The sequence below is a fragment of the Bombina bombina genome, chromosome 4 (genome assembly GCF_027579735.1).
Source record: "Bombina bombina isolate aBomBom1 chromosome 4, aBomBom1.pri, whole genome shotgun sequence".
NCBI classification, from domain to species: Eukaryota; Metazoa; Chordata; class Amphibia; order Anura; family Bombinatoridae; genus Bombina; species Bombina bombina.
The window spans coordinates 785,891,048-785,914,410 of record NC_069502.1 but is presented as its reverse complement, the minus strand read 5'-3'; the positions used below and the strand labels follow the sequence as shown (position 1 = coordinate 785,914,410).

The window sequence follows — 23,363 nt, the reverse complement described above, 5'->3', positions numbered from 1 at the left end:
AAAAACACGTACTGTGCCTTTAAAAAAAAAAAAAAAAAAAAAAAATAGTACTTAAACTGCCAAACAGAAGATAAAAATAAAGATACAAGTCATCGAAATTTTTACAGGTGGTGTGTAAGGGACTAAGCCGCAACATTGCACCCACTTGCAAATGAGAATGATTAACCCCTTAGCCCCCCAAACCGATTTTAAAAACTTCAAACCACGGTAAAGACAGTTGGAGCACCTTGCCACAGCTCTGCTGAGGCTCCTACCTGCCCTCAAATACGATTCTTAGGGGAAGAAATCAAACACCCTTTATGATGGTCCTCAGATGCCAGAGGACTCCTCTAGGGAAGCTGGATGACTCAGTCTGAGGAAACTGCACATGTAGAGCGCAAAAATAGGCCCCTCCCACCATGTACTGGATGCCAGAGGGGCCTTAAGAAACTACTCCTAGGGAGTATCTGACTAGCCATGTTGAACACTAGGCCCCAAAATAAGACTCTATCTCCCTCAGAGAAAAAACGTCCTATTTATGAAACATGTAAACGTTATGTTAATATTCATATTACTTAGTGACAAGAGTATTACCCTGTTTTGTAAGCATGATCCCAGTCGTTGTTAAATCACTGCATCTAGCTTACCTCAAATCCACAAGGCTCTGTCAGCATTTTCTAGAACTTATCTCTCTAGAAATAAAAATACTGAACATACCTCAAAGCAGGTAATCTGCAGACCGTTCCCCCAACTGAAGTTTTCCCATACTCTTCAGTTGTGTGTGAGAACAGCAATGGACCTTGGTTACAAACCACTAAGATCATCAACCTCCAGGCAGAATTCTTCTTCTAATTTCTGCCTGAGAGTAAAACAGTACAACGCCAGTACCGTTTAAAAAATAAACTCTTGATTGAAGGTAAAACTACACTAAGTCACCACATATCTCTTGAGACTTCCTATCTTGTCGAGAGTTGCAAGAGAATGACTGGGGGTGGGGGTTAGGGGAGGAGCTATATAGACAGCTCTGTTGTGGGTGTCCTCTTGCAACTTTCTGTTGGGAAGGAGAATATCCCACAAGTAATGGATGAACCTGTGGACTGGATACACCTTACAAGAGAAAACAAACAAACATAACCGCCCATACTAAGTATTAACAAAAAAAAAAAAAAAAAAAACTTAAATCACTGAACTCCCACAACAGAAACTACCTAACCCTTACACCGCCAACCCCCCACATCGCCAACAAAATAAATTACAATATTAACCCCTAAACTGCCAAACCCTACAACACCAATTATACTATTAACCCCTAAACCGCCAACCCCCCACAACGCAAATAACTAATTTAATTACTATGCCCCCTAACCCAGTGTTTTTCAACCAGTGTGCCGTGGCACACTAGTGTGCCGTGAGAGATCCTCAGGTGTGCCACGGCAGACTGACAACAGTGTGACATTTTTTAAACTTTGCTTGTTTTTTACTCCCAGTGTAGGGGTAGTTAGTAGGAGGCATGGCATAACAGCACAATACATACAGTATGTGGGTGTTTGTGTGTATGTATATATATATATATATATATATATATATATATATATATATATATATATATATATATATATATATATATATATATATATATATATATATATATATATATGCTGTATTAGGCTACAATGTATGATTTTTTTAAAATTGTGGGATGGTGGTGTGCCACAGGATTTTTTAATGTTAAAAAGTGTGCCACGGCAAAAAAAAAGGTTAAAAATCACTGCCCTAACCTAACACCCCCAAAATCAACTCCAATTACTACTAAATCACAATTAAAATAAAAAATCCTAACATTAAATTACAAAAAAATTAATCTAACATTACAAAAAATAAAAAAGTCTTAACATTAAAGAAAAAAATAAACCAAATTATCAAAAATAAAAAAAATGAAACCCAATCCCTTTGAAAATAAAAGCTGCCCAAAATAAAAACACCCCCTAATCTAAACTAAACTGCCAATAGCCCTTAAAAGTAGGGATAGACAGATATCGTTTTGAAAAAACAACAATTTCTACACAAATCTAGTATAAACTGAACATGCTTATTAAAATTTTAAACATTAAAAGTAAACTGGGAAAAATAAAGTGCTTGAAAATTAACTTATTAAATTGCTTCCCAAAACATAGAAAAATTGCATAAATCCCTTTTAAACTGCACACCGATATAAAATAAAATTAAAATTTAAGTCACTACTGCAAAGCTGGAAACTACACGATTTCTTCAGTACTCCCAGTTAAGTAGAAAAACATAGTGCAGAAAGCATAACATTTCAGCATGTTCTCCTGTTAAACGGCTTTTTTTTTCATATATTGCTGCTATTCATTTATTTGCATTAATTTTTTAATATGCTCATATATTTACTGGATTGCAAATACCTTCCCTGGTACTGAGGAGTGGACTATAAGTTTCTTTATTATGTCACTTATGGGCAGTTTTATACATGTGTAACAGCACCACCTAATGGTCAAAGCATTGTTATCCACTGCTAGAGAATATTGATACTAGTCTCCTATACTGAATAGCTTTCTACTCAAGGTTTGTTGTTGTGGACAGTTAATTGATGTGCCTTAACTATCATTTTTTTAAATGTTTTTTTCTATGCCCATAAAAAGGGAAAATAAAATATTTAAAATTAAAAAAATCGTCAAATATAGCAGCTTAGTGAAATGTTTTGCAAATGTGTAAAATGTATCAGAATGCAACAAATAATGTTCTATTTGTAACAGCAATTAGCAAGCAGATTGATTTTATGTATTGCTGACCCCTATGAGCAAATCTAAAGTAATTTAGCTCCGTGTACTTCAGGGAAACTATGTAGCTTTAAGTGCCACTTAAAGATCACGTTTTCCATTTCACAAATCATATATGTTTGTTTATGCAAGTCCATCTACAGGCCTGCCATTGGTGGTATGGTAGTTAGTAAATGAGCTCCCAGGAACACCTGGGCATTGACTCTTAGCATGTAATAATAAATAGCACTGATATGTCCAGCTTTTTTGTGCTATAGATAATTTGTGTGATGATTTGTGTCACTGATATGGAGCAATCAAATGAAAATGTACCTCTGTGTACTTCAGGGTAACTATGTAGTTTTAAGTAATATTGGTAACTTTCTGTCCGACACCGATATTTCAGACATTCCAAATATCGGCCTTAAAAATCGTCCACTCCAATATATTGGTCTATCTCTACTTAAAAGGGCCTTTTGTAGGGTATTGCCGTAAGTTAAACAGCTCTTCTACGTTTAAAAAATACTAAGTCCCCCCTAACAGTAAAACCCCCCCACTTCAAACTATCCACAATAAAAAAAAAAAAACCTAAACTACCCATTGCCTCTAAAGGGACATTTGTATGAGCATTGCCCTTAAAAGTGCATTCAGCTCTTTCACTGTCCTTAAAAGGGCATTCAGCTCTTTTAAAAGCCCATTAAATCCATAATCTTAAAAATAAAATAAAAAATCCTGTCTAACCCCCAAATAGGTAGTCACCATTCCTTAAGTCCGGCGGAGGTCTTCTTTCAGATGGCTCCATTATCTTCTATATTCAGCCAGAGCAAAGGCAGCGCGGAACGGAAGTGCGGAGCTGGCTTCCCCAATGCACGGATCCTCAGTGGCGGTGGTCCAAAGCAGCGTGGAGCTCCTCTTGATGCGATTTGTCCACTGCACACTAAAGATTAAATGCAAAATACCCTATATTTTTGGTGGTAAATTGCATTCCTATTGGCAAATTTTGAAATCAGCCAATAGGATGAAAGCTGCTGAAATCTTATTGGCTGATTTGAACAGCCAATAGGATTTCAGTAGCTTTAATCCTATTGGCTGATTTCAAAATTTAAGCCAATAGGAATGCAAGGTAAGCCAAATTGAATGCGGTACCTTGCATTCAATCTTCAGAGTACGACGGACATCGCATAAAGAAGAGCCTCTACGCCGCCGCCCCCGATGACCGCCTTTTCTTTTTTTTTTTAGATTAGGGTTTTTTTTGGGCTGGAAAAGAGCTGATTGCCCTTTTAAAGAGCAGTACAATAGCTGAATGCCCTTTTAAAGAGCAATGCCCATACAAATGGGTAGTTTAGGTTTTTTTAGTGGTAGGCTTTTTATTTTGGGGAGGTTTAATGGGTGGGGAAGTTTTACTGGTAATTTGTTTAAGTAAAAGAGCTGATTAACTTAGGGCAATGCCTTACAAAAGGACTTTTAAAAAAGGGACAGTCAACACCAGAATGTTTTTGGTTTAAAAAGATAGATAATCCCTTTATTACCCATTCCACAGTTTTGCATAACCAACACAGTTATAATAGTACACGTTTTACCTCTGTAATTACCTTGTATCTAAGCCTCTGCAAACTGCCCCCTTATTTCAGTTCTTTTGATAGACTTGCATTTTAGCCAATCAGTGCTGCCTCCTAGGTAACTTCATGTGCATGAGCTCAATGTTATCTATACGAAAAACATGAACTAACGTCCTCTAGTTGTGAAAAACTGTCAAAATGCATTCAGATTAGAAGCGGCCTTCAAGGTCTAAGAAATTAGCATATGAACCTCCTAGGTTTAGCTTTCAACTAAGAATATCAAGAGAACAAAGCAAAATTGGTGATAAAAGTTAATTGGAAAGTAGTTTAAAATGACATGCCCTATTTGAATCATGAAAGGTTTTTTGGACTTGACTGTCCCTTTAAGGGCTATTGGTAGTTTAGTATTAGATTAGGGGGTGTATTTATTTTTGGGGGGATTTTTTTATAGGGGTATTAGTTTAGATTTATATTTTTTTATTTTTGATAGCTTTGTTTATTTTTTTCTGTAATTTTATATTTTGTGTAATTTTAGTTTTGGGGTTTGTAGTTTTTTTCATATTTATGTTTGTTTTTAAATAGACTGCCCTCTTGGCAGGCTTATCGCCTAGTGGGTAATAAAGGGCTTATCTATATTTTATAAAAAAAATAAAGGGACAGTCTACACCAGAATTTTTAACAATACATTCCACTCACAATTCATTCTGGGAAATAATGCAACCCAAAATATGACAGTTACGTCTGCTACCAATTGGAAAGTAAAGGCTGATCAGGTCTTTGTGCTGATTAAGACAATCGAGAGGTAGGCATAACTGCCCAAACAGGTTTTCCCCCTTTACTGTAAAAAGGGTGTGTAATTTATTACATTTTTTGTATGCGTCATGATTAATGCAATACTGTATTTAAAAAGACCATAATATATTATGCTTACTATCCTTCTCCACCAATAAGAAGATGGAAGTCCAATGCTTTTTATAGGTATTATGCATATTTGGGGAAGGGAGGGCAGAGTAATTTTTTTCTTGTTTTAGTAGGTCCTACAGGAGCTATTTTTACAAAAACTGATAAAACACTAACATAACAGCACATTGGGATGCACAAACCAAAACTGCTTTATTTTTAGAACAATTGACTATTAAAATCTTTTGTTAAGATCAATGAGTTATCAAGGGCGTACAAATATTGTAGAAAAGCACCCCCAGAAGAGTCTCTAGTGTTTGCCTTTAAATAATTGCACAGTTTAATATAACTTGTTTTAGAAACTGAAAAATGTGTACATTAAGAGATTAAAAGGGAGAGTAAACTGTTTTTAAAACCCAGCATTAAAACTTATAAACCCCAGTAAAAGTCTATTAATTGCAACTGAGAAGTGAGGGGGATCCTATGTGGGATGATGGGATCCATTGAGGGAAAGGGATCTGGGAGGGGGAGCAGCTACACTACAGAAAAAAAAAAGGGGTATTTTATTTGCCTAATTTGCTCCAAACTAGGTACTGGCAGACAGCTGCCAGTACCCAAGATGGCAGCAAATAGGTAGAGGGGAGAGGGGGGGGATAATACACTGCAGAAAACCTTAAAAAAAAAAAAAAAAAAAAAAAAAAAAAGCCTTTTATTTTAGTACTGGCAGTACTTAAAGATGGGGGTGACCTTTGGGGGGGGGTGGGGGAGGGAAGAGAGCTGTTGGAGAGGGGTCAGGGTGTGGGATGTGTCAGTTGGGAGGCTGATCTCTACACTAAAGCTAAAATTAACCCTACAAGCTACCTAATTAACCCCTTCATAATTACAAGTCTGGTGCACAGCGGCATTTAGCGGCCTTCAAATTGCCAAAGCCATATATGTCTGCTACTTCTGAACAAAGGGGATCACAGAGAAGCATTTACAACCATGTGCCATGATTGCACAAGCGGTTTGTAAATAATTTCAATGAGATACCCAAAAAGTGTGAAAAAAAAACAAAAAAACGGTTAATTTTCTATTTGATTGCATTTGGGGTGAAATGGTGGCATGAAATATACAAAAATGGGCCTAGATCAATACTTTGGATTGTCTACTAAAACAATATATATAGTTTTGATAGGTAAATATAAAAAACATAATTTATGCTTACCTGATAAATTTATTTCTCTTGTAGTGTATCCAGTCCACGGATCATCCATTACTTGTGGGATATTCTCCTTCCCAACAGGAAGTTGCAAGAGGATCACCCACAGCAGAGCTGCTATATAGCTCCTCCCCTCACTGCCATATCCAGTCATTCGACCGAAACAAGCCGAGAAAGGAGAAACCATAGGGTGCAGTGGTGACTGTAGTTTAATTAAAATTTAGATCTGCCTTAAAAAGGACAGGGCGGGCCGTGGACTGGATACACTACAAGAGAAATAAATTTATCAGGTAAGCATAAATTATGTTTTCTCTTGTTAAGTGTATCCAGTCCACGGATCATCCATTACTTGTGGGATACCAATACCAAAGCTAAAGTACACGGATGATGGGAGGGACAAGGCAGGAACCACTGCCTGTAGAACCTTTCTCCCAAAAACAGCCTCAGAAGAAGCAAAAGTATCAAATTTGTAAAATTTTTAAAAGGTATGAAGCGAAGACCAAGTCGCAGCCTTGCAAATCTGTTCAACAGAAGCCTCATTTTTAAAGGCCCAGGTGGAAGCCACAGCTCTAGTAGAATGAGCTGTAATTCTTTCAGGGGGCTGCTGTCCAGCAGTCTCATAGGCTAAATGGATTATACTCCGAAGCCAAAAAGAAAGAGGTTGCCGAGGCCTTTTGACCTCTCCTCTGTCCAGAGTAAACAACAAACAGGCTAGATGTTTGACGAAAATCCTTAGTAGCTTGTAAGTAAAACTTCAAGGCACGCACTACATCTAGATTATGTAAAAGACGTTCCTTCTTCGAAGAAGGATTAGGACACAATGAAGGAACAACAATCTCTTGATTGATATTCTTGTTAGAAACCACCTTGGGTAAAAACCCAGGTTTTGTACGCAGAACTACTTTATCTGAATGAAAGATCAGATAAGGAGAATCACAATGTAAGGCAGATAACTCAGAGACTCTTCGAGCCGAGGAAATAGCCATCAGAAAGAGAACTTTCCATGATAGAAGTTTGACATCAATAGAATGAAGGGGTTCAAACAGAACTCCTTAGAGAACTTTAAGAACCAAGTTTAAGCAACAGGTTTAAACACAGGCTTAATTCTAACTAAAGCCTGACAAAACGCCTGGACGTCTGGAACTTCTGCCAGACGCTTGTGTAAAAGAATAGACAGAGCAGAAATCTGTCCCTTTAAAGAACTAGCCGATAATCCTTTGTCCAAACCCTCTTGGAGGAAGGACAATATCCTAGGAATCCTAATCCTACTCCATGAGTAATTCTTGGATTCACACCAATGAAGATGTTTACGCCATATCTTGTGGTAGATTTTCCTGCCTGTATTAAGGTATCAATGACTGACTCTGAAAAGCCACGCTTTGATAGGATCAAGCGTTCAATCTCCATGCAGTCAGTCTCAGAGAAACAAGATTCAGATGATTGAAAGGACCTTGTATTAGAAGGTCTTGTCTCAGAGGCAGAGTCCACGGTGGAAAGGATGACATGTCCACCAGATCTGCATACCAGGTCCTGCGTGGCCACACAGGCGCTATCAGAATCACCGATGCTCTCTCCTGTCTGATTTTGGCAATCAGTCGAGGGAGCAGAGGAAACGGTGGAAACACATAAGCCAGGTTGAAGAACCAAGGAGCTGCTAGAGCATCTATCAGCGTTGCTTCTGGGTCCCTGGACCTGGATCCGTAACAAGGAAGCTTGGCGTTCTGGCGAGACGCCATGAGATCCAGTTCTGGTTTGCCCCAACGACGGACCAGTTGAGCAAACACCTCTGGATGAAGTTCCCACTCCCCCGGATGAAAAGTCTGACGACGGATGAAAGTCCGCCTCCCAGTTCTCTACGCCCGGGATATGGATCGCTGACAGGTGGCAAGAGTGAGACTCTGCCCAGTGAATTATCTTGGAGACTTCTGACATCGCTAGGGAACTCCTGGTTCCCCCTTGATGGTTGATGTAAGCCACAGTCGTGATGTCTGACTGAAATCTGATGAACCTCAGTGTTGCTAACTGAGGCCAAGCTAGAAGAGCATTGAATATTGCCCTTAACTCCAGAATGTTTATTGGGAGGAGTTTCTCCTCCTGAGTCCATGAACCCTGAGCTTTCAGGGAGTTCCAGACTGCACCCCAACCTAGAAGGCTGGCATCTGTTGTTACAATTGTCCAATCTGGTCTGCGAAAGGTCATACCTTTGGACAGATGGACCCGAGATAACCACCAGAGAAGAGAATCTCTGGTTTCCTGATCCAGATTTAGCAGAGGGGACAAATCTGTGTAATCCCCATTCCACTGACTGAGCATGCATAATTGCAGCGGTCTGAGATGCAGGCGCGCAAATGGCACTATGTCCATCGCCGCTACCATTAAGCCGATTACTTCCATGCACTGAGCCACCATGGAGTGAAGAACACGGCAAGCATTTAGAAGTTTTGATAACTTGGACTCCGTCAGGTAAATTTTCATTTCTATAGAATCTATTAGAGTCCCTAGGAAGGAAACCCTTGTGAGAGGAGATAGAGAACTCTTTTCTTCGTTCACTTTCCACCCATGCGACCTCAGAAATGCCAGAACTATCTCTGTATGAGACTTGGCAATTTGAAAGCTTGACGCCTGTATCAGGATGTCGTCTAGATAAGGAGCCACCGCTATGCCTCGCGGTCTTAGAACCGCCAGAAGTGAGCCCAGAACCTTTGTAAAAATTCTTGGGGCTGTAGCCAACCCGAATGGAAGAGCTACAAATTGGTAATGCCTGTCTAGAAAGGCAAACCTCAGGAACCGATGAGGATTCTTGTGAATCGGAATGTGAAGGTAGGCATCCTTTAAGTCCACTGTGGTCATGTACTGACCCTCTTGGATCATGGGTAAAATGGTTTGAATAGTTTCCATCTTGAATGATGGAACTCTGAGGAATTTAAGATCTTTAGATCCAAAACTGGTCTGAAGGTTCCCTCTTTTTTGGGAACAACAAACAGATTTGAATAAAACCCCTGTCCTTGTTCCGTCCGCGGAACTGGATGGATCACTCCCATTACAAGGAGGTCTTGCACGCAGCGTAGGAATGCCTCTTTCTTTATCTGGTTTGCAGATAATCTTGAAAGGTGAAATCTCCCTTGTGGAGGAGAAGCTTTGAAGTCCAGAAGATATCCCTGAGATATGATCTCCAACGCCCAGGGATCCTGAACATCTCTTGCCCACGCCTGGGCGAAGAGAGTCTGCCCCCTACTAGATCCGTTGCCGAATAGGGGGCCGTTCCTTCATGCTGTCTTGGAGGCAGCAGAAGGCTTTCTGGCCTGCTTGCCCTTGTTCCAGGACTGGTTAGGTTTCCAGGCCTGCTTGGATTGAGCAAAAGTTCCCTCTTGTTTTGAAGCAGAGGAAGTTGATGCTGCACCTGCCTTGAATTTTTGAAAGGCACGAAAATTAGACTGTTTGGCCTTTGATTTGGCCCTTGATTTGGCCCTGTCCTGAGGAAGGGTATGACCCTTACCTCCAGTAATGTCAGCAATAATTTCTTTCAAACCAGGCCCGAATAAGGTCTGCCCCTTGAAAGGAATGTTGAGTAATTAAGACTTTGAAGTCACATCAGCTGACCAGGATTTAAGCCATAGCGCCCTACGCGCCTGGATGGCGAATCCGGAATTCTTAGCCGTTAGTTTAGTCAAATGAACAATGGCATCAGAAACAAATGAGTTAGCTAGCTTAAGTGTTCTAAGCTTGTCAATAATTTCAGTCAATAGAGCTGTATGGATGGCCTCTTCCAGGGCCTCAAACCAGAACGCCGCCGCCGCAGCAGTGACAGGCACAATGCATGCAAGGGGCTGTAAAATAAAACCTTGTTGAATAAACATTTTCTTAAGGTAACCCTCTAATTTTTTATCCATTGGATCTGAAAAAGAACAACTGTCCTCAACCGGGATAGTGGTACGCTTTGCTAAAATAGAAACTGCTCCCTCCACCTTAGGGACTGTCTGCCATAAGTCCCGTGTAGTGGCATTTATTGGAAACATTTTTCTAAATATAGGAGGTGGGGAAAAAGGCACACCGGGTCTATCCCACTCCTTACAAATAATTTCTGTAAGCCTTTTAGGTATTGGAAAAACATAAGTACTCACCGGCACTGCATAGTATTTCTATTTATCCAGTCTACACAATTTCTCTGGCACTGCAACTGTGTTACAGTCATTCAGAGCAGCCAATACCTCCCCAAGCAATACACGGAGGTTCTCAAGCTTAAATTTAAAATTAGAAATCTCTGAATCAGGTCTCCCCGAGTCAGAGATGTCACCCACAGACTGAAGCTCTCCGTCCTCAGGTTCTGCATATTGTGACGCAGTATCAGACATGGCTCTTACAGCATCTACGCGCTCTGTATCTCGTCTAACCCCAGAGCTATCGCGCTTGCCTCTTAATTCAGGCAATCTGGCTAATACCTCTGACAGGGTATTATTCATGATTGCAGCCATGTCCTGCAAAGTAATCGCTATGGGCGTCCCTCTTGGCGCCATATTAGCGTGTGTCCCTTGAGCGGGAGGCGAAAGGGTCCGACACGTGGGGAGAGTTAGTCGGCATAACTTTCCCCTCAACAGACCCCTCTGGTGACAATTCTTTTATAGATAAAGACTGATCCTTACTGTTTAAGGTGAAATCAATACATTTAGTACACATTCTCCTATGGGGCTCCAGCATGGCTTTTAAACATAATGAACAAGTAGTTTCCTCTGTGTCAGACATGTTTGTACAGACTAGCAATGAGACTAGCAAGCTTGGAAAACACTTTAAACCAAGTTAACAAGCAATATAAAAAAAACGTTACTGCGCCTTTAAGAAAAACAAATTTTGACAAAATTTGAAATAACAGTGAAAAAAGGCAGTTACACTAACAAAATTTTTACAGTGTATGTAACAAGTTAGCAGAGCATTGCACCCACTTGCAAATGGATGATTAACCCCTTAATACCAAAAACAGAATAATAAATGACAAAAACGTTTTTAAAACCAGTCACAACAACTGCCACAGCTCTACTGTGACTGTTACCTTCCTCAAACACAACTTTTGAAGCCTTTTGAGCCCTTCAGAGATGTCCTGTATCATGCAGAGGGAAGCTGAATGTGTCTGTAATTTTTGCTAAGCAAAAAAGCGCTAAAATAGGCCCCTCCCACTCATATTACAAGAGTGGAAAGCCGCAGGAAACCGTTTCTAGGCAAAAATCAAGCCAGCCATGTGGAAAAAAAAACTAGGCCCCAATAAGTTTTATCACCAAACATATATAAAAACGATTAACATGCCAGCAAACGTTTTATATTACACTTTTATAAGAGTATGTATCTCTGTTAATAAGCCTGATACCAGTCGCTATTAAATCACTGCATTTAGGCTTAACTTACATTAATCCGGTATCAGCAGCATTTTCTAGCAAATTCCATCCCTAGAAAAATATTAACTGCACATACCTTATTGCAGGAAAACCTGCACGCCATTCCCCCTCTGAAGTTACCTCACTCCTCAGAATATGTGAGAACGGCAGTGGATCTTAGTTACTTCTGCTAAGATCATAGAAATCGCAGGCAGATTCTTCTTCTAAATACTGCCTGAGATAAAATAGTACGCTCCGGTACCATTTAAAAATAACAAACTTTTGATTGAAGAAAGTAACTAACTATAAAACACCACTCTCCTCTTACTACCTCCATCTTTGTTGAGAGTTGCAAGAGAATGACTGGATATGGCAGTGAGGGGAGGAGCTATATAGCAGCTCTGCTGTGGGTGATCCTCTTGCAACTTCCTGTTGGGAAGGAGAATATCCCACAAGTAATGGATGATCCGTGGACTGGATACACTTAAGAGAAAAGTCTCTACTTCTGTTTAAATGTATTGATGACAAAAATGCTAAAAATGTTCTGGTCTTTTGGGGAAGTTTTTGTCTAAAATGCCGGTCCTTAAGGGGTTAATATTCTTTATAACATTTAAATATGTAAATTTCTGCCCGTTTATAAGCCACTATAGACAGGCTCTTATCACGCACTTTTTTATTTGCTTTTTACAACAGGAGACTGCTAGTTCATGTGGGCCATATAGATAACATTGTGTTCACTCCCATGGGGTGTGGATAACACTGCACTAATTGGCTAAAATGCAAGTTTATAGATAATAAATAAAAATTCATGTGATCGGGGGGCTGTCAGAAGAGGCTTAGATAGAAAGTAATCAAAAAGGTAAAAAAACATAATTTATGCTTACCTGATAAATTCCTTTCTCCTGTAGTGTGGTCAGTCCACGGGTCATCATTACTTCTGGGATATTAACTCCTCCCCAACAGGAAGTGCAAGAGGATCACCCAGCAGAGCTGCCATATAGCTCCTCCCCTCTACATCACACCCAGTCATTCGACCGAGAACCAACGAGAAAGGAGAAGCTAAAGGGTGCAGTGGTGACTGGAGTATAATTTAAAAATTTAGACCTGCCATAAAAAACAGGGCGGGCCGTGGACTGACCACACTACAGGAGAAAGGAATTTATCAGGTAAGCATAAATTATGTTTTCTTCTGTTAAGTGTGGTCAGTCCACGGGTCGTCATTACTTCTGGGATACCAATACCAAAGCAAAAGTACACGGATGACGGGAGGGACAGGCAGGATCTTATACGGAAGGAACCACTGCCTGAAGAACCTTTCTCCCAAAAACAGCCTCCGAAGAAGCAAAAGTGTCAAATTTGTAAAATTTGTAAAAAGTATGAAGAGAAGACCAAGTTGCAGCCTTGCAAATCTGTTCAACAGAGGCCTCATTCTTAAAGGCCCAAGTGGAAGCCACAGCTCTAGTAGAATGAGCTGTAATTCTTTCAGGAGGCTGCTGTCCAGCAGTCTCATAAGCTAAACGTATTATGCTACGAAGCCAAAAGGAGAGAGAGGTAGCAGAAGCTTTTTGACCTCTCCTCTGACCAGAATAAACGTCAAACAGGGAAGACGTTTGTCGAAAATCTTTAGTTGCCTGTAAATAAAATTTCAGAGCACGGACTACATCCAGATTGTGTAGAAGACGTTCCTTCTTTGAAGAAGGATTAGGACACAAGGATGGAACAACAATCTCTTGATTGATATTCCTGTTAGTGACCACCTTAGGTAAGAACCCAGGTTTAGTACGCAGAACTACCTTGTCTGAATGAAAAATCAGATAAGGAGAATCACAATGTAAAGCAGATAACTCAGAGACTCTCCGAGCCGAGGAAATAGCCATTAAAAACAGAACTTTCCAAGATAACAGCTTGATATCAATGGAATGAAGGGGTTCAAACAGAACACCCTGTAAAACGTTAAGAACTAAATTTAAGCTCCATGGTGGAGCAACAGTTTTAAACACAGGCTTAATCCTGGCCAAAGCCTGGCAAAAAGCCTGAACGTCTGGAACTTCTGACAGACGCTTGTGTAAAAGAATGGACAGAGCTGAGATCTGTCCCTTTAAGGAACTAGCAGATAAACCCTTTTCTAAACCTTCTTGTAGAAAGGATAATATCCTAGGAATCCTAACTTTACTCCATGAGTAACTCTTGGATTCGCACCAATGTAAGTATTTACGCCATATTTTATGGTAAATCTTTCTGGTAACAGGCTTCCTAGCCTGTATTAAGGTATCAATAACTGACTCCGAAAAACCACGCTTTGATAAAATCAAGCGTTCAATTTCCAAGCAGTCAGCTTCAGAGAAATTAGATTTTGATGTTTGAAAGGACCCTGAATTAGAAGGTCCTGTCTCAGAGGCAGAGACCAAGGTGGACAGGGTGACATGTCCACTAGGTTGTTAACTGGGGCCAAGCCAGAAGAGCATTGACTTTTATTTAAAGTAGCATCAATGCAATTAGTACATAAATTTCTATTGGGCTCCACTTTGGCTTTAGCACATATAGCACAGAGATATTCCTCTGAGTCAGACATGTTTAACACACTAGCAATAAACTAGCAGACTTGGAAATACTTTTCAACTCAATTTACAAGTAATATGAAAAAACGTACTGTGCCTTTAAGAAGCACAGAAAAAAGTTATGACAGTTGAATAACAATGAACCGGAGAAATTATAAAATTCAAATTCTTTCCGGTAAAAACACAATTTAGCAAAGGATTGCTCCCATAGTAATGAATAACAAACCCTTACATAGCAGAAAAAAAGTACATAATAAAAACGTTTTTTATCACAGTCAAAGCACAATCTCACAGGTCTGCTGTGAGTGATTACCTCCCTCAAAATAACTTTTGAAGACCCTTGAGCTCTGTAGAGACGAACCGGATCATGCAGGGAAGAAAACAGACTTGTGACTGAATTTCTGATGCGTAGCAAAAGCGCCAAAATAGGCCCCTCCCCCTCACACACATCAGTGAGGGAGATCAGTAAACTGTCTTAAATTAAATAAAACTACCGCCAAGTGGAAAAAACAGTGCCCAAAACAATTTTTCACCCAGTACCTCAGATAATTAAACGATTTAACATGCCAGCAAAACGTTTAACATCAATAAATGAAGTGTCATTAGAAAGCCTGTTGCTAGTCGTTCCCACTGCAAGTTAGGCTAAAAAAAATTTATGCATACAGTATTATCCCAGTGAAGTACCATTCCCCAGAATACTGAAATGTAAATATACATACATGACAGCCTGATACCAGTTGCTACTACTGCATTTAAGGCTGAACTTACATTATATCGGTATTGGCAGTATTTTCTCAGTCAATTCCATTCCTCAGAAAATAATATGCTGCTACATACCTCATTGCTGGTGAACCTGCCCGCTGTCCCCTGATCTGAAGTTTACCTCACTCCTCAGATGGCCGAGAACAGCAAAATGATCTTAACTACGCCGGCTAAAATCATACAAAAACTCAGGTAGATTCTTCTTCAAATTCTACCTGAGAAGGAACAACACACTCCGGTGCTGTTTTAAAATAACAAACTTTTGATTGAACATATAAAAACTAAGTATAATCACCACAGTCCTCTCACACATCCTATCTATTAGTTGAGTGCAAGAGAATGACTGGGTGTGACGTAGAGGGGAGGAGCTATATGGCAGCTCTGCTGGGTGATCCTCTTGCACTTCCTGTTGGGGAGGAGTTAATATCCCAGAAGTAATGATGACCCGTGGACTGACCACACTTAACAGGAGAAAGTATATTAATATAAACTACGTTGGTTATGCAAAACTGGGGAAGGTAATAAAAGGGATTATCTATCTTTTTAAACAAAATTGTTTGGAGTGGACTGTCCCTTTAACCAGAGTCCACACTTGATCCTGCACTCATGATAGAATCTGTAGTGCGTTCCGATTGCCACGTTAATGCATAACTAGCACAGGAACTATGTGCTAGGTATGCATATAATTTTGTTTGCTATAGTTGTTTTTTGCCAAATTCCACCCATAACTTATTTTATTTGTAGGGGACAATCTGGGCTTGAGTGAAGTGCATTGTTTTGCAGCAGTTATCCTGCTATCTTTACCCAATTGTTTTAGCAGATTAAAAGGGATAAGAAACCCCCCAATTTTTCTTTAATGATTCAGATAGAGCATGCGATTTTAATCCACTTTACTTCTATTATCTAATTTGCTTCATTCTGTTGGTAACCCAAGTTAAAAAGCATATCTAGGTAGACTCAAGAGCAGCATGCATTACTGGGAATTAGCCGCTGATTGATGGCTGCACACAAATGCCTCTTCCATTGGTTCACCAGATGCGTTCAGCCATCTCCTAGTAGTGCATATCAACTCCAACAAAAGGATGCCAAGAGAATGAAATACATTTGATCATAAATTAAAAATTGTTTAAAATTACAAGCTCTATCTGAAACATGAATTATTATTTTTTTGGGGGGGGGGTTTATGTCCCTTTAACCTTCAGAAGTTTGCAGTGTGCTTTTCCCATTATAAGAATTAGAAAATCCAGTTATAAATAGGTCACTAAAGTGTGCAGCCAATGGCTGTGTGGAATATAACAGTGCCCTGCACTTCCATTTCTAACAGGAACCACACATACACAATTTATCTTTTTATATTACCATCTCAAAGCATTTAATGTTCATTTAATGGACTTAAAATCCAACATTTTACTTTCATGATCAGAGATAAAAAATTTAAAACAAATTTCCAATTTACTATTATCAAATTTTATTTGTTTTCTTGTTAAAAAGCAGGAAGGTAAGCTCAGGAGTGTGCACGTGTCTGCATCACTAAATGGCAGCAGTTTTGCAACAATGTTATACATTAGCAAGAGCACTAGATGGCAGCACTGTTTCCTGTTATGTAGTCCTCCAGACACAGCTAAGCAAATTTAATAGAAGTTGGAAACTTCTTTAAAATTGTATTCTCTTTCTCAGAGTTTCTCAACCAGTCTCCTTAAGTAGCTCTAACAGGTCAGATTTTCATTATAGCTAAACTAGAGCATAGGTGAAATAATCAGCTGATGAGTGAGAGCTGGTTAGTAACCATGGTTACTGATCAGCTGATTATTTCACCTGTGCAGTGCTCTAGTTCAGATTTAATTAAAACCTGACCTGTTGGGGGTACTTGAGAAACACTGCCCAATATGAATCATGAAAGAAAAAAGTTTGAGGGTTTGTGTCCCTTTAAGCATGATAAAAAGTATACATTTTAGGACTTGCACCAAAAAAAAAAAAAAAAAAAAATCCCTCTAAATAATCGAATGATTAGTATTCTTATTATGGTCTTGTTTCAAAACAATGGTTTAATAGTTTCAGGTTAAAGGGACGTAAAACAAGTTGGGATAGAGACAAAATATAATATGTACTTTAATTACTTTGCCTGCAAATGTATACTGCAGTGCCTCACCATTAACCCTTTCTTTTAAGTTTCTGAATTGTACAGCTTTAACTCCCCCCCACACAATTCCTTCTATGGCTGTAGCTATATCTACCATTGATATGGTAGAATGCCAGACTAACACTCATCTGCTGGAGCAGGCCTAGAAACAAACAAGCGGCTGTCAACTCAGTTGAAATACAAAAAAAAAAAAAATATGCAAACTATTTTTACTTAATTAGCTCTTTTAAAATATGCACAGATCTCAAACATGTTTTATAACACTTTAACTTTGAATAACTCCATTTGTCTTTTTGCGTTGAAAGCAAACTTAAATTAGCTGTGTAAGGTGATATACTGAAGTGTGGTATGTATCAGTTAAAACAAAATGCTAACAGCTAAAAATGCTATGAGAAAATAGCCTTTGCTATACAGTTATCTTAAAATAGCAAAAATGTATAGAAAATAAACTGGCTTGCTTACAAGGAAAAAGCTCCACAGACTTCTCAAATTCCAGTGGTCATCTATCACCACCAGAATGTATTTAAAGGAAAGCACCGCCATGTTCACCTACTATCCACCACTTCTAGAGTGGTACTCATGTTTCAATAGAGTGACAAACGTAAAGGGACATTCCAGGGAAAATTGGAATCCACATGGATGCATTTCAGTTTTGAACAGAAGCATTTTTGTAATATATATGTATTAGCAAAAGTGCTTCTAATAAAAGCTATAGCTGTTACAAAAGTGTATTTAAGTATGCACCGTGCACCAGCATTTTAAACACAGCACTTGCTTAGAGAGCTTAAGGTGTTTGTACCATCTGGTAATTTAATTGCCGACCTGATACAAGCCACCACTAGTGCAGCTGCAGTATTTAAAATGCTGGTGCACTGAGAATATCTAGCTATGTTTCACATGCACGTGCAGAGAAAAAAAAAAAATGTTAAAACTAAAACAGTGACAACTTTTACTAGAAGCATTTTTGCCAATACATGTACATAGCAAATATGCTTCAATTCAAACATGTAATGTATCTATGTGAATTTAAAATTTTGACTGGAATGTCCTTTAAAAGGGACATTAAAATTGTATGCTCTATCTGAAAATAAAAAAAAATTTCAACAACTTTGCAATTTACTTTGTTCTCTTGGTATTCTATGTATACCTAGGTAAGCTTACGGAGTTGAGAGCTAACTGCCGATTGGTGCATGCACATATATGCCTAGTCATAGGCTTAGCAATGTCTTCAACTAGCTACAAGTAGTGCATTTTTACCTAAGCCAGATATTTAAAATGCAGCACTTGCAATTTATATAATTCACTGTCGTCCTTTATAGGGAGTGTGAGGAACATTTTTTACATAGGGATGGTCATGTTGGAATTTCTAGTTCGCTTTTTAACAGATATGCTACATCACTTTCATGGGATTCAACATTTGGGTATCATGTTCCTTTAAGCATGCAAAAGGTACAAAAGCAATGTTTAATTATGCAATATACATTATTTATTTTAATTTAAAATACCTTTTGTGTAAAAACTGCTTGTACCACATAGAGGTGTAATAATAAATTCTGTAACATAAGTTTTTCTTGAAAATGCTGCAAATCAACTAAACCATCAACACACAAGACAGTGATTGCTTAGAACAGTGGACAACAAACTTTCATTATTCAGATAGAGTATAAGGTTTTAATACACTTTCCAATTTACTTCCCAAATTTTGTACAGTCTTTTTATATTCACACTTTCTGGGGAACAAGATCCTACTGAGCATGTGCACAAGCTCACAGGGTACACATTTACTAGTCTGTGATTGGCTGATATCTGTCACATGATACAGGGTGCTGGAAAATGGGAGGGAAAAAAAAAAATCTACTGCTTATTTGAAATTCAGAGTAAGTGCTATTGCTTTGTCTTTTCATTATGTACTTGTTAATTATGTAATTCTACAGCACTGAGTGGACCTTTAATGGATTTGCGAGTGTCCCAGGCCTTTATAGCAGGTGCACCACCCAGATAAAATGTTATCCATTATTAAGCTAAAATTAACTAATATTGAAAATTATCATTAGACATTTATGTCAAATTATGCAATTCAATGTGTACTTTGGATAGCAGAAAAATATATTTTACCTATATTAAAAAAAAAAAAAAAAAAAACAAAGCAGCCCTTGTAAGTCCTGGAACAGGCATCCCGATTGAATGTTTCAAGTCCTGGCTACTGAGGAACATTTTTTACATAGAGATGGTCATGTTGGAATTTCTAGTTCGCTTTTTAACAGATATGCTACATCACTTTCATGGGATTCAACATTTGGGTATCATGTTCCTTTAAGCATGCAAAAGGTACAAAAGCAATGTTTAATTATGCAATATACATTATTTATTTTAATTTAAAATACCTTTTGTGTAAAAACTGCTTGTACCACATAGAGGTGTAATAATAAATTCTGTAACATAAGTTTTTCTTGAAAATGCTGCAAATCAACTAAACCATCAACACACAAGACAGTGATTGCTTAGAACAGTGGACAACAAACTTTCATTATTCAGATAGAGTATAAGGTTTTAATACACTTTCCAATTTACTTCCCAAATTTTGTACAGTCTTTTTATATTCACACTTTCTGGGGAACAAGATCCTACTGAGCATGTGCACAAGCTCACAGGGTACACATTTACTAGTCTGTGATTGGCTGATATCTGTCACATGATACAGGGTGCTGGAAAATGGGAGGGAAAAAAAAAAATCTACTGCTTATTTGAAATTCAGAGTAAGTGCTATTGCTTTGTCTTTTCATTATGTACTTGTTAATTATGTAATTCTACAGCACTGAGTGGACCTTTAATGGATTTGCGAGTGTCCCAGGCCTTTATAGCAGGTGCACCACCCAGATAAAATGTTATCCATTATTAAGCTAAAATTAACTAATATTGAAAATTATCATTAGACATTTATGTCAAATTATGCAATTCAATGTGTACTTTGGATAGCAGAAAAATATATTTTACCTATATTAAAAAAAAAAAAAAAAAAACAAAGCAGCCCTTGTAAGTCCTGGAACAGGCATCCCGATTGAATGTTTCAAGTCCTGGCTACTGAGGAACATTTTTTACATAGAGATGGTCATGTTGGAATTTCTAGTTAACTTTTTAACATATATGCTACATCACTTTTATGGGATTCAACATTTGGGTATCATATCCCTTTAATAAATTAATTTGCAGTTGACTAAACCAAATATTTGATTTGTGTTAAATGAGAATGAACAGAATTACAACACTTCAATTTAAAAAAAGATATGTGTTCTTTAAAAAGATTATTAGTTTTGTGCTTGTAACCAAACTTACCTATAAAAGCAATTACTCGTGGATTTATTATTCCACTTGGCAAAAGGTGAAAATCATACTCCACAGAATCCACGACTACGGTGTGACCCGCATTATTCCCTCCCTGAAAAAAATAAAAAAATGAAACCAAGTCAAGTACTGCTTGTGAGAATTAACAATGTTATGCTAAAATAATGAGCCTACTTCAGTATGTTCTTGCGGAAATAAGCTAAGCTTCAAAGGAAACCAAGAGGAATTGATAAGACGCAGTTGAAAAAGCTGTTTAAACATGTTTGTTCTAACTAAATCACCAACGCTTTACTTCTATTTCCCTTTAAGTATAATCACAAGAAATAAAATTAAACAGCAGGTTTATGCTTTCTAAATAAGTAGTATAGTGTGGTTTATTTAGGAACAATTAAAAAGGGATAGTAAACCCAATTTTCTTTCATGGTTTAGATAGACCATGCAATTTTAAGCAACTTTCTAATTTACTCCTATTATCAATTTTTCTCTCTTCTCTTGGTATCTGTATTTAAAAAGCAGAATTGTATGTTTAAGAGCCAGCCCATTTTTGGTTCAGACCTGGGTTGCACTTGCTTATAGGTGGCTAAATGTCACTAACCAATCATTAGCCACCAATAAGCTAGTGCAACCCAGGTTCTGAACCAAAAATGGGCCAGCACTTAAACATACATTTCTGCTTTTTAAATACAGATACCAAGAGAAGAGAGAAAAATTGATAATAGGAGTAAATTAGAAAGTTGCTTAAAATTGCATGCTCTATAAAAAAAATGTGGGTTTACTATCCCTTTAACCACTCCTAATGCAGAATATATTGCTGCAACACACTCAGGTTTTTATAAGTCACAGCCTTGTTTTTGGTCATCTTTGTTAGTGTCTCATGAGCTTATTACTCAGTGGGAAAATGTGAGAGCACCACGGCTTGACAACATTGTTTTGAATCGCTAGGAGCCAGGCCAAACTTTGAAGAGGCAGCATTTTAAATAGATGTTTATTTGGCCTGAGGTTCCCTTAAAACATTACCAATGTGCTTCAATAAATGTATTGTGAGTGTGGATCTCTAACAGCATTCATATACATGTATAATTATATATGGTCACATTTATTCATATACTTCATGTGAACATTTAGATGAAAAAATATTAGGAGGCTGTTGAACCATAAGAATGTGCGCGAGTGTGAGAGAGCGAGATGCACTTCTTTCCCTGTCCACAATGAAGATGAGAGGCAAACTCCACACCAATGTACTGTACTTAAAGTGATGGTAAACCCAAGCATAACACAAACGCTAGGATTTACCATCACTAAAAATATCTGTAAGGAAAGAAGATCACCAACTCAGCGCCTCCAGCACAGCACTTTATTTAAAGGGACATTAAACCCAAACATGTTCTTTCACGATTCAGATACAGGACACAATTTTAAACAACATTCCAATTTACTTCTTTTATCCAATTTGCTTTATTCTTTAGATATCCTTTGTTGAAGAAATAGCCATGCACGTGAGAGACCATCACAAAAGGCATCTACTTGCAGCCATCAATCAGCAGCTACTGAACCTATCTAGATATGCTTTGCAGCAAAGGATATCAAGAGAATGAAGCAAATTAGATAATATAAGTAAATTAGAACGTTGTTTAAAATTGCATGCTCTTTCTAAACCATGAAAGAAAAAATGTGGGTTTCATGTCCCTTTAATGAGGTGACGTTTCCTCCTCTAGACCATTGTTTTTTTTAGACAAATAACAAACAGGAGCAAGCAGTAGTCTGTAAACACATGTATACATCTGACACTGTGGGGCTTGGTTAGGAGTCTGAAAATCAGCACAATTTTCTTTAAAAAAAAATATATGGAAAACTATACATTGTTACAAAAACACTCCCAGATGGGCTATTTAAACAGATCATCTACAAAACATTTATGCAAAGAAAAATCTAGTGTACAATGTCACTATTAAGCATACAAACTCTCTCTCATTCTTAAAGGGACAGTCTAGGCCAAAATAAACTTTCATGATTCAGATAGAGCCTGTAATTTTAAACATTTTTCCAATTTACTTTTATCACCAATTTTGCTTTGTTCTCTTGGTATTCTTAGTTGAAAGCTTAACCTAGGAGGTTCATATGCTAATTTCTTAGACCTTGAAGCCCACCTCTTTCAGATTGCATTTTAACAGTTTTTCACCACTAGACGGTGTTAGTTCACATATTTCATATAGATAACACTGTGCTCGTGCACGAGAAGTTATCTGGGAGCAGGCACTGATTGGCTAGACTGCAAGTCTGTCAAAAGAACTGAAAAAAGGGGCAGTTTGCAGAGGCTTAGATACAAGATAATCACAGAGGTTAAAAGTATATTAATATAACTGTGTTGGTTATGCAAAACTGGGGAATGGGTAATAAAGGGATTATCTATCTTTTAAAACAATAACAATTCTATGGTAGACTGTCCCTTTAAAGTAACATAACCAAAAAAAAAAATATATATATATTCAATTTTTAACAACTTTCCAATTTACTTCTATTATCAATTATTTGTTTGCTTGTTATCCTTTGTTGAAAAGCAGGAAGGTAAGCTCAGGGGTGTGCACGTGTCTGCAACACTATATGGTAGACGTTTTGCAACAATGTTATACATTAGCAAGAGTACTTCCTGGCATGTAGTGTTCTAGACATGTGCAGACTACATATCTAGATATCTCTTCATAAAAGAGCAACAAAGCAAATTGGATAATAGAAATAAAATTGGACATTTTTTAAACATTGTATTCTCTATTCATGTCCCTTT

At 38.0% G+C, this 23,363-nt stretch overlaps 1 protein-coding gene across 1 annotated transcript in view; it reads right to left on the bottom strand.

Annotated features, from left to right (window-relative positions):
- Positions 1-23,363, bottom strand: part of ADSS2 (adenylosuccinate synthase 2) — a 306,217-nt gene that overhangs the window by 236,718 nt on the left and 46,136 nt on the right. Inside the window, exon 2 of the mRNA XM_053711169.1 lies at positions 20,573-20,675. Coding sequence (XP_053567144.1) covers positions 20,573-20,675 — 103 coding nt within the window. The remainder of the gene's footprint in view (positions 1-20,572; positions 20,676-23,363) is intronic.